Source organism: Tachyglossus aculeatus, chromosome 27 (assembly GCF_015852505.1).
Source record: "Tachyglossus aculeatus isolate mTacAcu1 chromosome 27, mTacAcu1.pri, whole genome shotgun sequence".
Lineage (NCBI taxonomy): Eukaryota > Metazoa > Chordata > Mammalia > Monotremata > Tachyglossidae > Tachyglossus > Tachyglossus aculeatus.
Window position 1 is genome coordinate 5,204,306 of NC_052092.1, and position 17,033 is coordinate 5,221,338.

The window sequence follows — 17,033 nt, forward strand, 5'->3', positions numbered from 1 at the left end:
CGCCCCCTCCCTCCGCTCCGCCTCGGCCCCGCCCCTCCCCTTCGCTCCCTGAGCTCAGCCTCTGCCCGCCTCGCGCCCTCCGCCTCGCGCCCTCCGCCCCCTCAGCCCCTCTGGCCGCCTCGCGCCCGGCTCTCCCTCAGCCCCTCCGCCTCAGCCCCGCCCCTTCCCTCCGCCTCAGCCCCGCCCCTCCGCCTCGCGCCCTGCTCTCCCTCAGCCCCGCCCCCTCAGTCCCTGCGCCTCAGCCCCGCCCCTCCCTCCCCTCAGCCCCCCTCGCGCCCTCCTTCAGCCTCAGCCCCGCCCCCTCCGCTCCCCTCCGCCTCAGCCCCGCCCCCGACGAGGCCCCTCCCCCCGCGGTCCGGGTGCGCGCGGCCCGGCTGCGGGCGGTTGGCGGCGGTGGGGTCGTCGGGGGGGCCATGAGGGTCCCGGCCGTCCGCCTCTCCCTCTCCCTGTCCCTCCTGGCAGGTGAGGGGCGGACCCTCCCCCCTTCCCCCTCCCCGGGGCGGAGGGCGTGCCGGGGGGCTGGCTGAGCGGGTCCGGTGCCCTCCCTCCCTCCCTCCCTCCCTCCTTCCATCCCTCCTTCCGTCCCGCAGCGCTGCTCCTGTGCCCGGTGCCCTGCGGCCCGGGCCGCCTCGCCCTCCGCCGCCGCCGCCGCCCCGACGACCGAGGCCCCCTCAGCCGGGGTGAGGACCGACCGACCGACCGACCGACCGACCGACCGCCGTCCGTCCGATGCCGGACAGGGGGCCCCCGGGCCCAACGTCTCGGTTCGGAGTCGTGGTCTCCGGACCCCCGGACCACAGCCCGCTTCCTCCCAGTCCAACCCCACTCCCCCCGCGGACACCGCAACCTCGAACTCAACGCCCCCGGCCACTCCCAGGACAGGCCCCCCCCCCGCCCCCCACAACCTCCCCTCATTCATTCATTCACCCAATTGTATTTATTAAGCTCCTACTGGGTGCAGAGCACTGTACTAAGCACTTGAAATAGCCCCCCGCCCCCCCCAACCTCCCCTCACCCCCCCTCATGAATTCATTCTTTCACCCCATCGTATTTATTAAGCTCCTACGGGGTGCGGAGCACTGTGCTAAGCACTTGAAGTAGAGGCAAACCCTGCCCACCCGTCCCCACACCACCCGTATGTATGCTCATTCATTCACCCAATCGTATTTATTGAGCTCCTACTGGGTGCAGAGCACTGTACTAAGCACTTGAAGTAGAGGCGATCCCTGCCCACCCCTCCCCACACCACCTGTATATATGTTCATTCATTCATTCGTCCACCCAATCGTCTTTATTAAGCTCCTACTGTGTGCAGAGCACTGTGCTAAACACTTGAAATAGAGGCAATCACTGCCCACCCGTCCCCACACCACCTGTATGTATGCTCATTCATTCACCCAATCGTATTTGTTGAGCTCCTACTGTGTGCAGAGCACTGTACTAAGCACTTGAAGTAGAGGTGATCCCTGCACACCCCTCTCGACACCACCTGTATATATGTTCATTCATTCATTCATCCACCCAATCGTCTTTATTAAGCTCCTACTGTGTGCAGAGCACTGTACTAAGCACTTGAAGTAGAGGCAATCCCTGCCCACCCCTCCCCACACCACCTGTATATATATATTCATTCATTCATCCACCCAATCGTCTTTATTAAGCTCCTACTGGGTGCAGAGCACTGTGCTAAACACTTGAAATAGAGGCAATCCCTGCCCACCCCTCCCCACACCACCTGTATTTATGTTCATTCATTCATTCATTCATCCACCCAATCGTCTTTATTAAGCTCCTACTGTGTGCAGAGCACTGTACTAAGCACTTGAAGTAGAGGCAATCCCTGCCCACCCCTCCCCACACCACCTGGATATATGTTCATTCATTCATTCATCCACCCAGTCGTCTTTATTAAGCTCCTACTGGGTGCAGAGCACTGTGCTAAACACTTGAAATAGAGGCAATCCCTGCCCACCCCTCCCCACACCACCTGTATGTATGTTCATTCATTCACCCAGTCGCAATCCCTGCCCACCCCTCCCCACACCACCTGTATGTATGTTCATTCATTCATTCGTTCACCCGATCGTATTTATTAAGCTCCTACTGTGTGCGGAGCGCTGTACTAAGCACTTGAAATAGAGGCAATCCCTGCCCACCCCTCCCCGCACCACCTGGATATATGTTCATTCATTCATTCGCTCATTCACCCAATCGTATTAAGCTCCTACTGGGTGCGGAGCACTGTACTAAGCACTTGAAATAGAGGCAATCCCTGCCCACCCCTCCCCACCCCACCTGGATATATGTTCATTCATTCATTCACCCAATCGTATTTATTAAGCTACTGTGTGCAGAGCACTGTACTAAGCACTTGAAATAGCCCCCCCGCCCCCCCCAACCTCCCCTCACCTCCCCTCACGAATTCATTCATTCACCCCATCGTATTTATTAAGCTCCTACTGGGTGCAGAAGACTGTGCTAAGCACTTGAAATAGAGGCAATCCCTGCCCACCCCTCCCCACACCACCTGTATATATGCTCATTCATTCATTCATTCACCCAATCGTATTTACTAAGCTCCTACTGGGTGCGGAGCACTGTACTAAGCACTTGAAATAGAGGCAATCCTTGCCCACCCCTCCCCACACCACCTGGATATATGTTCATTCATTCATTCAATCGTATTTATTAAGCTCTTACTGTGTTCGAAGCACTGTACTAAGCACTTGAAATAGAGGCATTTAGAGGCAATCCCTGCCCACCCACCCCCACACCACCTGTGTATATGTTCATTCATTCACCCAATTGTATTTACTAAGCTCTCACTGTGTGCAGAGCACTGTACTAAGCACTTGAAATAGAGGCAATCCCTGCCCACCCCTCCCCACACCACCTGTATATATGTTCGTTCATTCATTCATTCACCCAATCATATTTATTAAGCTCCTACTGTGTGCAGAGCACTGTACTAAGCACTTGAAATAGAGGCAATCCCTGCCCACCCCTCCCCACACCACCTGTATATATGTTCACTCATTCACCCAATCGTATTTATTGAGCGCTTCCTGTGTGCAGAGCACTGTACTAAGCGCTTGGGAAGTACAAGTTGGCAACGTATAGAGACGGTCCCTACCCAACAGTGGGCTCACCGTCTAGAAGGCGGAGACAGACAACAAAACAAAACATATTAAGGAAAATAAAATAAATAGAATAGATATGTACAAATAAAATAAATGGAGTAATAAATACGTACAAACATATATACAGGTGCTGTGGGGAGGGGATGGAGGTAAGGCGGGGGGAGGGGGAGAGTATATATACATACTAATATGTATATATGTTTGTACATATTTATTACTCTGTACAGATTTATTCCATTTATTTTATTTAGTTAATATGTTTTGTTTTGTTCTCTGTCTCCCCCTTCTAGACTGTGAGCCCACCGTTGGGTAGGGACCGTCTCTAGATGTTGCCAACTTGGACTTCCCAAGGGCTTAGTCCAGTGCTCTGCACACAGCAAGCGCCCAATAAATACGATTGAATGAATGAATGAATGAACGGGCTCACAGTCTAGGGGGGGAAAGAGGAGGGTGGGCGGGGGGCATTACGATATCAAACACCCACTTTATGCTCTCCCCTCTTATTACCCCTCTTGGGGGGTCTCTCCCAGGCCCGGTCTGCTCAGATTTCCCCTATACCTACTGGTTCCCGTTCTTCTGCCGGCTTGCCCTTTCCCGCTGTTTCAGCCATTTCTACTATGCCAAGGTGAGGCCGGGGGGCACGGGGGGGCACGGGCCGGCTGGGCAAGCCGCACCCCCTGATGCGGAGGAGGAGGTGTGGGAGATGAGGCTCCCTGGGGGGACCTGGGGTTGGGTGAGGTTGGGGGGACGGGGCAGAATAAGAACTCAAGACCGTCCGGTCAGCTCCCCCCACATCGCCTCGACCCAGTCCAAGACTTTGTCTGTAATAGAGCCCCGGAACACATACTGGTGTTCACCAGTATGAAACACATAACACATAAATGCTATCATTATTATTATACTGGTTTCCCCTCCTGCGCCAACCATCTTCATTGTTCAGGACTGATAATAATAGTAATAATAATGATATTATTATATCCCCTCGTCCCCGTCTCCATCCCCCCATCTTCCCTCCCTTCCCCACAGCACCTATATATATATATATATATATATATATATGTTTGTACATATTTTTTTACTCTAATTTATTTGTACATGTCTATTCTATTTATTTTATTTTGTTAGTATGTTTGGTTTTGTTCTCTGTCTCCCCCTTTTAGACTGTGAGCCCACTGTTGGGTAGGGACTGTCTCTAGATGTTGCCAATTTGTACTTCCCAAGCGCTTAGTACAGTGCTCTGCACATAGTAAGCGCTCAATAAATACGATTGATGATGATGATGATGATGATGATAGGGGCATTGGTTAAGCGCTTACTATGTGCCAGGCACTGTACCAAGCGCTGGGGTGGAGACAAGCAAGTCAGGTTGGACACAGTCCCCGGCCCGTGTAGGGTTCGCGGTCTCAATCCCTGTTTTACAGATGGGGTAACTGAGGCCCAGAGAAGTGAAGCGACTTGCCCAAGGTCACGTAGCGGACCAGTGATGGAGCCGGGATTAGAACCCGTGACTAGACGTGGTACTTGTTAAGCGCTTACTGTGTGCCAGGCAGTATGCTGTGCACTGAGGTGGATACAAGATAATAAGTTTGGACGTAGTCCCCGTCCCACACGGGGCATGGGCAAGTCACTTCACTTCTCTGGGCCTCAATTCCCTCATCTGTAAAATGGGGGTGAAGACTGTGAGCCCCCCGTGGGACAACCTGATCACCTTGTAACCTCCCCAGCGCTTAGAATAGTGCTTTGCACATAGTAAGTGCTTAATAAATGCCATTAATTAATATTAATCCCCACTTTAAACTTTCCAGACATCGTCGACTCTCCCCCATGTACTGGTTTCCCTGTTGCACAACCATCCTCACTTTTAAGGGCGGACCATCCGATGCTCCTAACTCTCCTCATCAATGGTATTTACCGAGTGCTTACTGTGTGCGGAGCACTGTACTAAGCGCTTGGGAGAGTACAGTACAACAGAGTTGGTAGACACGGTCTCTGCCCGCAACAAGCTTACAGACTAGAAGGAGGTGGATAAGGGAAATAAAAGGGATTAGTCTGGGAAAGGCCCCCGGAGAGAAATGTAATTTTAAGAGGGTTTTGAAGGTGGAGGGAATGATGCACTGTCAGATACTAAGGGGGAAAGGAATTTCAGGCCAGAGAAAGAACGTGCGTAAGGAGTCGGTGACAGGAAAAGAGAACAGATCGGCACTAGGGAAATACAGGAATATACGGGGACGGGGCAGATCATCATTAATTGTATTTATTGAGCGCTTACTGTGTGCAGAGCACTGTACTAAGCGCTTGGGAAGTACAAGTTGGCAACGTATAGAGACAGTCCCTACCCAACAGTGGGCTCACAGTCTAAAAGGGGGAGACAGAGCAGTAAGGCAGATGCGAATTCTAATTTAAAAAGCCACTGCGCAAATTTACCCCGGAATATTGAAACTCGGTCCTTTAAGAGCTGCATCTTGTTAGTGCAATTACTCACCCCACAGTGACCGAGCATGGACCACTCAACATCCTCGAACTCCCCTCTCCATCCCTGCCCTCCAGTGACCAAGCACGGACCACCCGACACCCCTGACGCTTCCCCCAGTAGCCCAGCAAAAACATACATCCACAGATCTGTCGAAACCCCGCGGAAGCTGCCGGTGTTTCCGACTGCACAATTCCCTGTGGGAACGAATCCCCCGTGCCCACCCCCCCCTGCATGGCCTAGTGGTCAGAGCACAGGCCCGAGAGTCAGAAGGTCCTGGGTTCTAATCCCACCTCTGCCGCTTGTCTGCCGTGAGACCTTGGGCGAATCACTTCGTCTCTCTGTGCCTCAGTTACCTCATCGGCAAAATGAGGATTAAGGCCCGGAGCCCCAGGTGGGACAGGGACTGTATCCGATCTGATGATCTTCACCTTCCCCATCGCTTAGAACAGAGCCTGGCCCGTAGTAAGTGCTTAACATCATCATCATCATCATCATCAATCGTATTGAACGCTTACTATGTGCAGAGCACTGGACTAAGCGCTTGGGAAGTACAAATTGGCAACATATAGAGACAGTCCCTACCCAACAGTGGGCTCACAGTCTAAAAGGGGGAGACAGAGAACAAAACCAAACATACTAACAAAATAAAATAAATAGGATAGATATGTACAAGTAAAATAGAGTAATAAATATGTACAAACATATATACATATATACAGGTGCTGTGGGGAAGGGAAGGACATAAGGCGGGGGGATGGAGAGAGAGGGCAACATACAAATTGGCAACATATAGAGACAGTCCCTACCCAACAGTGGGCTCACAGTCTAAAAGGGGGAGACAGAGAACAAAACCAAACATACTAACAAAGTAAATCATCATCATCATCATCAATCATATTTATTGAGCGCTTACTATGTGCAGAGCACTGGACTAAGTGCTTGGGAAGTACAAGTTGGCAACATCTAGAGACGGTCCCTACCCAACAGTGGGCTCACAGTCTAAAAGGGGGAGACAGAGAACAAAACCAAACATACTAACAAAATAAAATAAATAGGATAGATATGTACAAGTAAAACAAATAAATAAATAAATAGAGTAATAAATATGTACAAACATATACATATATACAGGTGCTGTGGGGAAGGGAAGGAGGTAAGATGGGGGGAAGGAGAGGGGGACGAGGGGGAGAGGAAGGAAGGGGCTCAGTCTGGGAAGGCCTCCTGGAGAAGGTGAGCTCTCAGCAGGGCCTTGAAGGGAGGAAGAGAGCTAGCTTGGCGGATGGGCAGAGGGATGGAATAACAGAAACCTTAAGAAAGAAAAAAAAAGACGTGTTTCCCGCGGTTTGCTCTGTATCTGTCACACTTCAACTGTAGCCCTCACCCTGGGAGGGCGATGAGAAGAACATCAATTCCATGTTGGTCCTGGTTCTGTAAGCTCCCACTGCACCCCCCGCCCCCCTCAGCCACTGCCAAGGTCCGACTCTTCCAAGCGTCCTCATCCAGAACATGCCCCGTTCCCAGACGGTGCCAGTTGTCATCGTCATCATCATCAATCGTATTTATTGAGCCCTTACTGTGTGCAGAGCACTGTACTAAGCGCTTGGGAAGTACAAATTGGCAACATATAGAGACAGTCCCTACCCAACAGGGGGCTCCTTAGTGTCTGCTCCGGCTCTAATCCGTCCTTCAGTTAATAAGAGAATTATTATTAGGACTTCCCAATGCCCCCCTCTACCCACTCCCCATGTAAATCCCATAAGCGTCCAGTGCACTTAGACACTGTAAATACCCGATGCTCGTGCCCTTGTCTCTGCTTACAGTGCCCGAATCCTAAACATCTTCCATCTGGAGCATCTTCCTCAGTGGCCTGGCTGTCCCCCACCCCTGTCTTCCTGTCCCTCCTCCTCTCCTCCCTTCCCCCTCTCTCCCATCCCTCTCCTCCTCCTCCTGGCCCCCCTCCATCCCTCCTCCCGCTTCCACTCTCCCTCCTTCTCTTCCTCCCCCTTTCCCTCCACCCACCTCCACCAGTAAAAATGTCTTCCTCATACCTATCATCCCACGCCCCACCCCCTTCCCAGAGCCTCTAGCCACTTCTCCATTTAAAATTCCTCCAGAGCAGAGGTGGAAACCTCGAGGGTACCCCTTTCCCTCCCCACTTCCCTGGCCCGGTGACCCCACTTCCCCGCCAAGAACCTTGGTCCCCTTGGGTCTCCTGGGAAGAGCTGGAGACTCTCGAACATCTAAAGCAGCGAGTCCAGGCACTGTGGGAAATCATCATCATCATCATCAATCGTATTTATTGAGCACTTACTATGTGCAGAGCACTGGACTAAGCGCTTGGGAAGTACAAACTGGCAACATATAGAGACAGTCCCTACCCAACAGTGGGCTCACAGTCTAAAAGGGGGAGACAGAGAACAAAACCAAACATACTAACAAAATAAAATAAATAGAACAGATATGTACAAATAAATTAAATAATGTACAAACATATATACAGGAAATAAATACGCGCACACAAAAAACTTGCCCTTTGGGGAAGCAGTGTGGCCTAATGGAAAGAGCACAGGCCTGGGAGTTAAAGCACCTGGGTTCTCATCTCGCCTCCGCCACCTGCCCGATGGGTGAGCTTGGGCAAGTCGCTTCACTTCTCCGTGCCTCAGTTCCCTCCTCTGCAAAATGGGGAATCAATACCCGCATTCCCTCCTACTTAGATGGTGAGTCACAGGTGGGACCTGATTTTCTTCAGTGCTTAGCACATAGTAAGCACTTAATCACCACAAAAATGAACAAACTAATCCCTCCCTCCTCCCCTGGGTAGGGATGGCACCTTCCCCTCCCTCAACTCCGAGCCCTGCCAGCCCCTGGGTGACGGGTGGACAGTGTGATTGCCGAACACTTTAATGGGCATCTTTGGCAGATGGAGGGAGACGGGCAGGTGGAACCAGAGGGCAGATTTCCTGTCGCTCTTCCAGCAGAGTCACCCGCTGGGCACCGTCTTTCCCGAAACGACCGTGTTGGGGTTAAGGCGTGGAGAGGGAGAAGGGTGCAGGGATGAAGCGGGACTCGGGCAACTCTCCTCACATGCCAAGCCGGGCACTAGGCCCCTTCCCAACCAGCTGGGTTGGGTGGGAGCCCTGCCCAAGCCCTTCTCTCTCTACAGGGGGTCCTGTGCGCCCAGCGGCCTCTGTCATCCCTGCCCCCCAGGCGCCATCTCAGGATCGTCCCCCGAGCCCTGGACCCCTCCCTGACCCCTCCCACCCCGCCGCATGGCATAGGTGAGTTCCCCGTACCATTCGGCAGCCTGTGGGATGTATGGAACGCTTCCTGAAGGTCGAGCGTTATCCCGAGCTCTTGGGAGAGCAATAGAGGTGGTAGAGGTGGAGCTTACGATCCCTGACACCCCTCCTTTTCTCTCACGCGAGTTACGAGGTGGGTCAGCCTGAGAAGAGAAGGAGCGTGGCCTAGTGGAAAGAGCACAGGCCTGGGGGTCAGCGGACCCGGGTGCTAATCCCGGCTCCGCCGCGTAACCGCTGTGTGACCCCGGGCAAATCGCTTCACTTTTCCCTGCCTCCGTTCCCTCATCTGCAAAAATGGGGATTCGATACCTGCGCTCCCTCCTACTTAGAATGCGAGCCCCACGTGGGACTTGATTACCTTCATCAGCGCTTAGAACAGTGCTTTTTGCACATAGTAAGCGCTTAATAAATGCCATCATTATGATCATTACCTTGTATCTAGCCCAGCACTTTGTACCGTGTTTGGCACATAGTAAGAGCTTAACAAATACCGCAATTATTATTATTATTCTTGAGACCCACAGCGAGGTCCCCGCCCCTCTCCTGACGCCCCTCTTTTTCTCTCCTGTGAGCTTTGCGGTGGGTCAGCCTGAGGCCCGCAGCAAAGGACCCCCCCCCCACCGCCCCGGCCCTGCACCTTACGCCCCTCTTTTTCTCTCCCGTGAGTTATGAGATGGGACGCCCTCCTGACGCCCCTGCTTTTCTGTCACGTCTCCAGCTCAGGGCCTGCGGTACCCCAGCCCCTCCCTCTCTCCGAGCTGGGCAGAGGGACTGTCCATCAGCATAAAGGAACTGCTGCAGTCTTCCCTCTCCCTGGAGGGGCCGGACCTCTCCCGGGACAACGACATCTCCCCGGCCCCTCTGGAGAAGGCCCCGTCCAGTCCTAAGGCTGGGGTTCAGGCCCTGCCCCTGCCCAGCCCCGAGGCCGGGGCGAAGGCCCCGTCCGGCCCCGGGACTGGGGCGCAGGCCTGGGCTGGGGGTCAGACCCTGCCCAGCTCCGGGGCCGGGGCTAAGTCCCTGGTCCGCCACGCCACCCCCGGCGTGATAGACAGCGTCCGCCAGCTCATCGGCTCAGAGCAGGACCTGGAACACCACCTCCACAACCACAGCCACGGCCCAAACCACACCCACGGCCTACACCACGGCCACGGCCACGGCCACGGTGGCGGTGGCGGGAGTGAAGTCGGCAGCGAAGGCAGCCAAGTGTCCGGGAGGTGAGGGGCCTCTCCGCGCCTCGGGACGGACCGGACCGTCCCTTTCTCCCAGACCAGGCCGGGGGGAGCGGCGCCCCTTTCCTGTCTTTCTGGCTTCCCTCGCTTTTTGCCTTCCCGGGGTCCCGGCTCTACCCCCGGGCTGGTTGCGGGGGGTGGTCTGGGAGCTGGGTGGGGGAACCGTCCGCCGGGACGGAGGGTGTCTCGGACGGTGGCCCCCTGCCCCTCCCCAGCCTCCAGTCCCTGCCCCACGATGCTGCCCTGCTGGTGCTCTGCTTCGCCCTGCTGAGAGACAGCTGCACCCGCTCCCCGGCAGCCTGGGCCTGGCAACGCATTGAGAACGAGACCCTCGGTTACGGGGATACGGTAACGGCCCCCCCCGCCCCCCCGGGACCGGACTCTTTCGGTCGTATTTATTGAGTGCTTACCGTGTGCACAGCACTGTACTAAACGCTTGGGAGAGTACCCTACAACAGTAGACCGACACATTCCCTGCCCACGGTGAGCTTCCAGTCTAGAGGGGCAGACATTTACATAAATGAATAAATGACAGGTATGTACGGCGTCATGGGGCCGGGAGGGGGGATGAATAAAGGGAGCAAGTCGGAACGACACAGAGGGGTGAGGGAGAAGAGGAAAGGAGGGCTTAGTCGGGGAAGGCCTCTTGGAGGAGGCGTGCCTTCGATAAGGCCTTGAGGCGGGGGGAGAGTCATTGTCTGTTGGATTTGAAGAGGGAGAGTGTTCCAGGCCAGAGGCTGGACCTAGACGTGGACCGGCACTCCGGAAAAAGAGTCCAGGTCCACGTCTTTCTCCCCCCTGCCGAGTCTGCTCCCCTTCCTTCTTTCCCACCCGCTTCCCGGCCCTTCCCCGCCGAGCCCAAACCGGGGACTCGGACTCCAACTCTGGTTTTCCCATTTCCCCAGCCTCCCTTCCCTCCCAGCCGGCCCATTCCAAGGAACACGAGAGTCCAGTTCTAGGCCTTCCCTTCCTCACCCGGGGGGAATTCCGTCCAAGCCCCGGTCCCTACCCATCGGTCCGTCCTCTCCAAAGTCCATTCAGTCAGTCGCGTGTATCGAGTGCTTAGACTGCGCAGAGCACTGCTCTAAGCGCGCGGGAGAGCGCCACAGAACAGTGTGGCTTAGTGGAAAGAGCCCGGGCTTGGGAGTCTGAGGTCGTGGGTTCTAATCCCGCCTCTTCCACTTATCAGCCGTGTGACCACCTCACTCCTCCGGGCCTCAGTTCTCTCATCTGTCCAACGGGGATGAGGACCGTGGGCCCCATGTGGGACACGCTGATCACCTTGTATCCAACCCGGCGCTTAGAACGGTGCTTGGCACATAGTAAGCGCTTAACCAAGGCCGTCATCATCACTAGAAGACACGTCCCTCACATTCCTGGGGTGCGGGGACTCGGCCCTAGCCGGGCCTCGCCACCCCCATCCCCTCCCCGCCCCCCCCGACGCCCCTCTTTCTGTGTCCGCTGCCCCGGGCCCAGGTGTGCGACAGTCACGGGAGACGACACCTGTCCTCCTGCCCGCTCTGCGCCTTCTGCTCCCTGAAGCTGGAGCAGTGCCAGGAAGCGTCCACCCTGAAGCGGGAGCCGTGCGGCCCCTCCCACCAAACCCCCTTCTCCAGCCCCTTCCTCACCGCCCAGAACCAGAACAGCAAGGTACCCCGAGACTGCGGCCGTGGTGGGAGGGGACGGGGGGCTGGAGGAGAGGGAGTCGGTCCCCTCGTGGGTGGCCGTGAGCCCCCCACCGTCCCGTCTCTTTCCCCCGCCGCCCCAGATGGGGCCAGTGTCCGAGGGCCTCTACTACGGCCTGGAGGTGTTCGGGGGGCTGCGGATGGCCTTCTGGTGTGGTCGGCTGGCCGTGCAGGGCTGCGAGGAAACCAGGGTCGCGGGCTGGCTGCAGGCCGAGTTCCTCTCCTTCCAGAGAGGAGACTTTCCCACCAAGGTCAGAACCCCAGGGGCTCCCAGCCCCTCCCCGGGCCCTTCTCTTCCCACCGGAGCTCGCCCCCGCGGCATTCCCTGTCGCCAGCGCCGGGAAATTTCATAGCCTGGGCCCAGGGCAGAGACCCCCCCCCCACTCTCCTGGGGGGCCGTGCCCAGCTCTGGACCTGACCCCGCTCCCCCAAACCCCCTACTCTTTGCTCTGCCTCTCTGGGTCCCTTTACCACAGGCATTCATTCATTCAGTGGTATTTATTGAGCACTTACTGCGTGCAGAGCACTGTACTAAGCGCTTGGGAAGTACAAGTCGGCAACATCTAGAGACGGTCCCTACCCAACAACGGGCTCACAGTTTAGAAGGGAGAGACAGACAACAAAACAAAACACGTAGACTGGTGTCAAAATCATCGGAACATATAATTAAAGCTATGTGCACATTTATTGAGCACTTCCCGAGAGCACTAAGCTCTTGGGAGGACAATCCAAGCGAACTGGTTGGCACGTTCCCTGCCCACGAGGGAAGAAGCAGCATGGTCCAGTGGATAGTGCGGGGGTTTGGGAATCGGAAGGACCCCCGTTCTAATCCCGGCTCCCCCACTTGTCTGCTCTGTGACCTTGGGCAAGTCACTTCATTTCTCTGTGCCTCAGTTCCCTCATCTGTAAAACGGGGGGTGAGACTGTGAATCCCGAGTGGCACAGAGATTGTCCAACCAGGTTCATTCAGTCGTATTTATTGAGCGCTTACTGTGTGCAGAGCACCGTAATAATAATAATAATAATGGTACTTATTAAGCACTTACTATGTGCAAAGCACTGTTCTAAGCGCTGAGGAGGACACAAGGTGATCAGGTGGTCCCACATGGGGCTCACAGTCTGTACTAACCAGATCAGCTCATATTTATCCCAGTGCTTTGTACGGTGCCGGGCACATAGTAAGTGCTTAACAAGTACCACATTTATTATTATTCAGAGCTTAAAACAGTGCCTGGCACATAGTAAGTGCTTAAATATTATTATTATTATTAATAATCGGATTTATTGAGCACTTACTGTGTGCAAAGCATTGTACTAAGCGCTTGGGAGGGTACACTAGAACATCAGACACATTCCCTGCCCACAACAAGCTCACAGTCTAGAGGGGTTCTGTTCTAAATTGTTCTAAACGCTGGGAAGGTGACAAGCTTAACGAACACCGTCATTATTAACAGTGCTTGGCACATAGTAAGCGCTTAATAAATGCCATCATCATCATCATCATTATTATTAAGCGCTTACTATGTGCCAAGCATTCGTTCATTCATTCATTCAATCGTATTTATTGAGCGCTTACTGTGTGCAGAGCACTGTACTAAGCGCTTGGGAAGTACAGGTTGGCAACATCATCATCATCATCATCAATCGTATTTATTGAGCGATTACTGTGTGCAGAGCACTGTACTAAGCGCTTGGGAAGTCCAAGTTGGCAACATCTAGAGACGGTCCCTACCCAACAGCGGGCTCACAGTCTAGAAGGGGGAGACAGACAATAAAACAAAACATACTAACAAAATAAAATAAATATAATATAAAATAAATAAAGCACTGTTCTAAACGCTGGGGAGGTGACAAGCTTAACGAACACCGCCATTATTAACAGTGCTTGGCACATAGTAAGCGCTTAGTAAATGCCATCATCATGACTATTATTAAGCGCTTATTATGTGCCAAGCACTGTTCTAAACGCTGGGGAGGTGACAAGCCTAACGAACACCGCCATTATTAACAGTGCTTGGCACATAGTAAGCGCTTAACAAATACCAACATTATTATGATGATAATAATGTTTAGTGGCACGCAAAGTGGCACTTTTTAGGAAGTCTCCCCCTTCTAGACAATCGATCAATCAATCAATCGTATTTATTGAGCGCTTACTGTGTGCAGAGCACTGTACTAAGCGCTTGGGAAGTACAAGTTGGCAACATATAGAAACAGTCCCTACCCAACAGCGGGCTCACAGTATAAAAGGGGGAGACAGAGAACAAAACCAAACATACTAACAAAATAAAATAAATAGAATAGATATGTACAAGTAAGATAAATACATAAATAGAGTAATAAATATGTACAAACATATATACATCTATACAGGTGCTGTGGGGAAGGGAAGGAGGTAAGATGGGGGGATGGAGAGGGGGGCGAGGGGGAGAGGAAGGAAGGAAGGGGAAGGAAGTGTCCAAGACCGTGAGCCCGCTGTTGAGTAGGGACCATCTCTATATGTTGCCAACTTGTACTTCCCAAGCGCTTAGTACAGTGCTCTGCACTCTGTAAGCGCTCAATAAATACGATTGAAGTAATGAATGAATTCCACCTTGTACTTCCCAAGCGCTTAGTCCAGTGCCCTGCACACAGTAAGCGTCCAATAAATACGATTGAAGGAATGAATGAATTGCAACTTATCACTTCCCAAGCGCTTAGTCCAGTGTTCTGCACACAGCAAGCGCCCAATAAATACGATTGGAGGAATGAATGAATTCCAACTTGTACTTCCCAAGCGCTTAGTCCAGTGCCCTGCACACAGCAAGCGCCCAATAAAAAGATTGAAGGAATGAATGAATTGCAACTTATACTTCCCAAGCGCTTAGTCCAGTGTTCTGCACACAGCAAGCGCCCAATAAATACGATTGAAGGAATGAATGAATTCCAACTTGTACTTCCCAAGGGCTTAGTCCAGTGCTCTGCACACAGTAAGCGCTCAATAAATAGGATTGAATGAATGAATGGCAGGTCCCGGGCCCCCTCTGGGAGCTGCCCAAGATACAAGCCCCTCCTCAGGGCCGGGGAGGGGGGCCCCCGGGACCCCGGGACCCCCAATTCAGTCCCTCCCGCCTTCTCCCCGTCCAGATCTGCGATTCCAACAAGGTGCAGTATCCCAACTACTGCGCCTTTAAGAGCCGCCAGTGTCTCCTCTACAGCCGGGACAGTCAGAAGGTGAGGCCGCGCCCCCTAGCGGGACACGCCCCCAAAATCCCTCACGTCCATCACTCAGGCCACGCCCCCAGAATAGACCGCGTCAATCACGCAGACCACGCCCCCAAATAGATCGCGTAACTCGGGCCACGCCCCCAACTGTCACGTCCACCACTCAGGCCACGCCCCAACGGTCACGTCCATCGCTCAGGCCACGCCCCCAAATAGACAGCCATTTACTCAGGCCACGCCCCCAACGGTCACGTCCATCACTCAGGACACGCCCCCAATATACCGCGTCAATCACTCAGACCACGCCCCCAACCGTCACGGCCATCACTCAGGCCACGCCCCCTAAATAGACCCCGTCGATCACAGGCCACGCCCCAAAATAGATCGTGTCAATCACTCAGGCCACGCCCCCACATAGACCGCGTCAATCACCCAGGTCACGCCCCCAACGGGCACGTCCATCACCCGGGCCACGCCCCCAATTAGATCGCGTCAATCACTCAGGCCACGCCCCAAATGTCGCGTCCATCACTCAGGCCACGCCCCCAAATAGACCAAGTCCACCACTCAGGCCACGCCCCCCCAAAGACCGCGTCAATCACTTCGGCCACGCCCCAACTGGCATGTCAATCACTCAGACCACGCCCCCAATAGACGGCGTCAATCATCCAGGCCACGCCCCCAACGGTCACGTCCATCACTCAGGCCACGCCCCCAAATAGACGGGTGTCAATCACTCATGCCACACCCCCAACTGTCGTCCATCACTCAGGCCACGCCCCCAAATAGACGGTGTAATCACTCGGACCACGCCCCAGCAGTCACGTCCATCACTCAGGCCACGCCCCCAGATAGGTCGCCCAATCACTCGGGCCACGCCCCCCAAATAGACCACGTCAGTCACTCGGGCCACGCCCCCAAGTAGACCGCGTCAATCACTCGGGCCACGCCCCCAATTAAGCCTCGCCCGCCGCGCAGGCCACGCCCCCTCCGTCCCCATTGGTGGGGCCAGAGGGCGTCTCCCCGCCCCCGCCTCCCCATTGGCTGGCCAAATCCCGGGTGGGCGTGGCCGACTCCGAGACCCCGCCCCCCTCGCAGGTCTTCCGGCAGAGCTGCCGGCGGAACGAGTCCTACTCGCAGTTGAGCGAGGCCAGCGCGGAGGAGGCGGTGCTGAGCTGGAGCCGGGAGTTTGGACGCTTAACGCAGGGCTAGGGGGGCGGGAGGCCGGGCGAGCGGCCCTGGGGCTGACCCCTTCCCCCAGGGCCGGCGGATAAAGCAATTCTAACCGACCTGTGAGTGGGTGGTGTCTGAACAATAATAATAGTAATAATGGCATTTAGTGAGCGCTTACTATGCGCTAAGCGCTGGGGAGGTTACAGGGTGATCAGGTTGTCCCACGGTGGGGGCTCACAGTCTTCATCCCCATTTTCCAGATGAGGGAAGTGACTGGCCCAAAGTCACACAGCCGACAAGTGGTGGAGCCGATATAACAATAATAATGATGGCATTTCTTAAGCGCTTACTATGTGCAAAGCGCTGTTCTGAGCGCAAGGTGATGAGGTGGCCCCACGTGGGGCTCACAGGCTTCACCCCCATTTTACAGATGAGAGAACAGGCACAGAGGAGTGAAGTGACTGGCCCAAAGTCATACAGGTGACAAGTGATGGAGCCGGGATAACAATAGGAATGACGATGGCATTTCTTAAGCGCTTACTATGTGCAAAGCGCTGTTCTGAGCGCAAGGTGATGAGGTGGCCCCACGTGGGGCTCACAGTCTTCACCCCCATTTTACAGATGAGAGAACGGGCACAGAGGAGTGAAGTGACTGGCCCAAAGTCACACAGGTGACAAGTGGTGGAGCTAGGTTAACAGTAATAATAATGATGGCATTTATTAAGCGCTTACTATGTGCAAAGCACTGTGCAAAGCGCTGGGGATGATACAAGGTGATCAGGTTGTCCCACGGGGGGGGCTCACAGTCTTCATCCCCATTTTCCAGATGA

General features: G+C 54.4%; 1 protein-coding gene across 1 annotated transcript; it reads left to right on the forward strand.

Moving 5' to 3' along the window:
• Positions 1-384: 384 nt before the first annotated feature.
• Positions 385-16,319, forward strand: LOC119946573 (acrosin binding protein). The gene is made up of 10 exons (XM_038767967.1): positions 385-462; positions 591-680; positions 3,671-3,765; positions 8,777-8,891; positions 9,631-10,126; positions 10,357-10,489; positions 11,618-11,791; positions 11,910-12,077; positions 14,953-15,039; positions 16,129-16,319. The coding sequence occupies exons 1-10, from the start codon at positions 414-416 to the stop codon at positions 16,240-16,242; spliced, it is 1,521 nt and encodes a 506-aa protein (XP_038623895.1). The 5' UTR covers positions 385-413; the 3' UTR covers positions 16,243-16,319.
• The last annotated feature ends 714 nt before the right edge of the window (positions 16,320-17,033 follow it).

What these genes read in the sequence shown, in the direction of transcription:
- LOC119946573 (XM_038767967.1), top strand. Translation starts at nt 414, where the DNA reads ATGAGGGTCCCGGCCGTCCGCCTCTCCCTCTCCCTGTCCCTCCTGGCA. An exon ending in GCCATTTCTACTATGCCAAG is followed by an intron (nt 3,766 to 8,776) that starts GTGAGGCCGGGG and finishes CTCTCTCTACAG; the next exon opens with GGGGTCCTGTGCGCCCAGCG. An exon ending in ACAGCCGGGACAGTCAGAAG is followed by an intron (nt 15,040 to 16,128) that starts GTGAGGCCGCGC and finishes CCCCCCTCGCAG; the next exon opens with GTCTTCCGGCAGAGCTGCCG.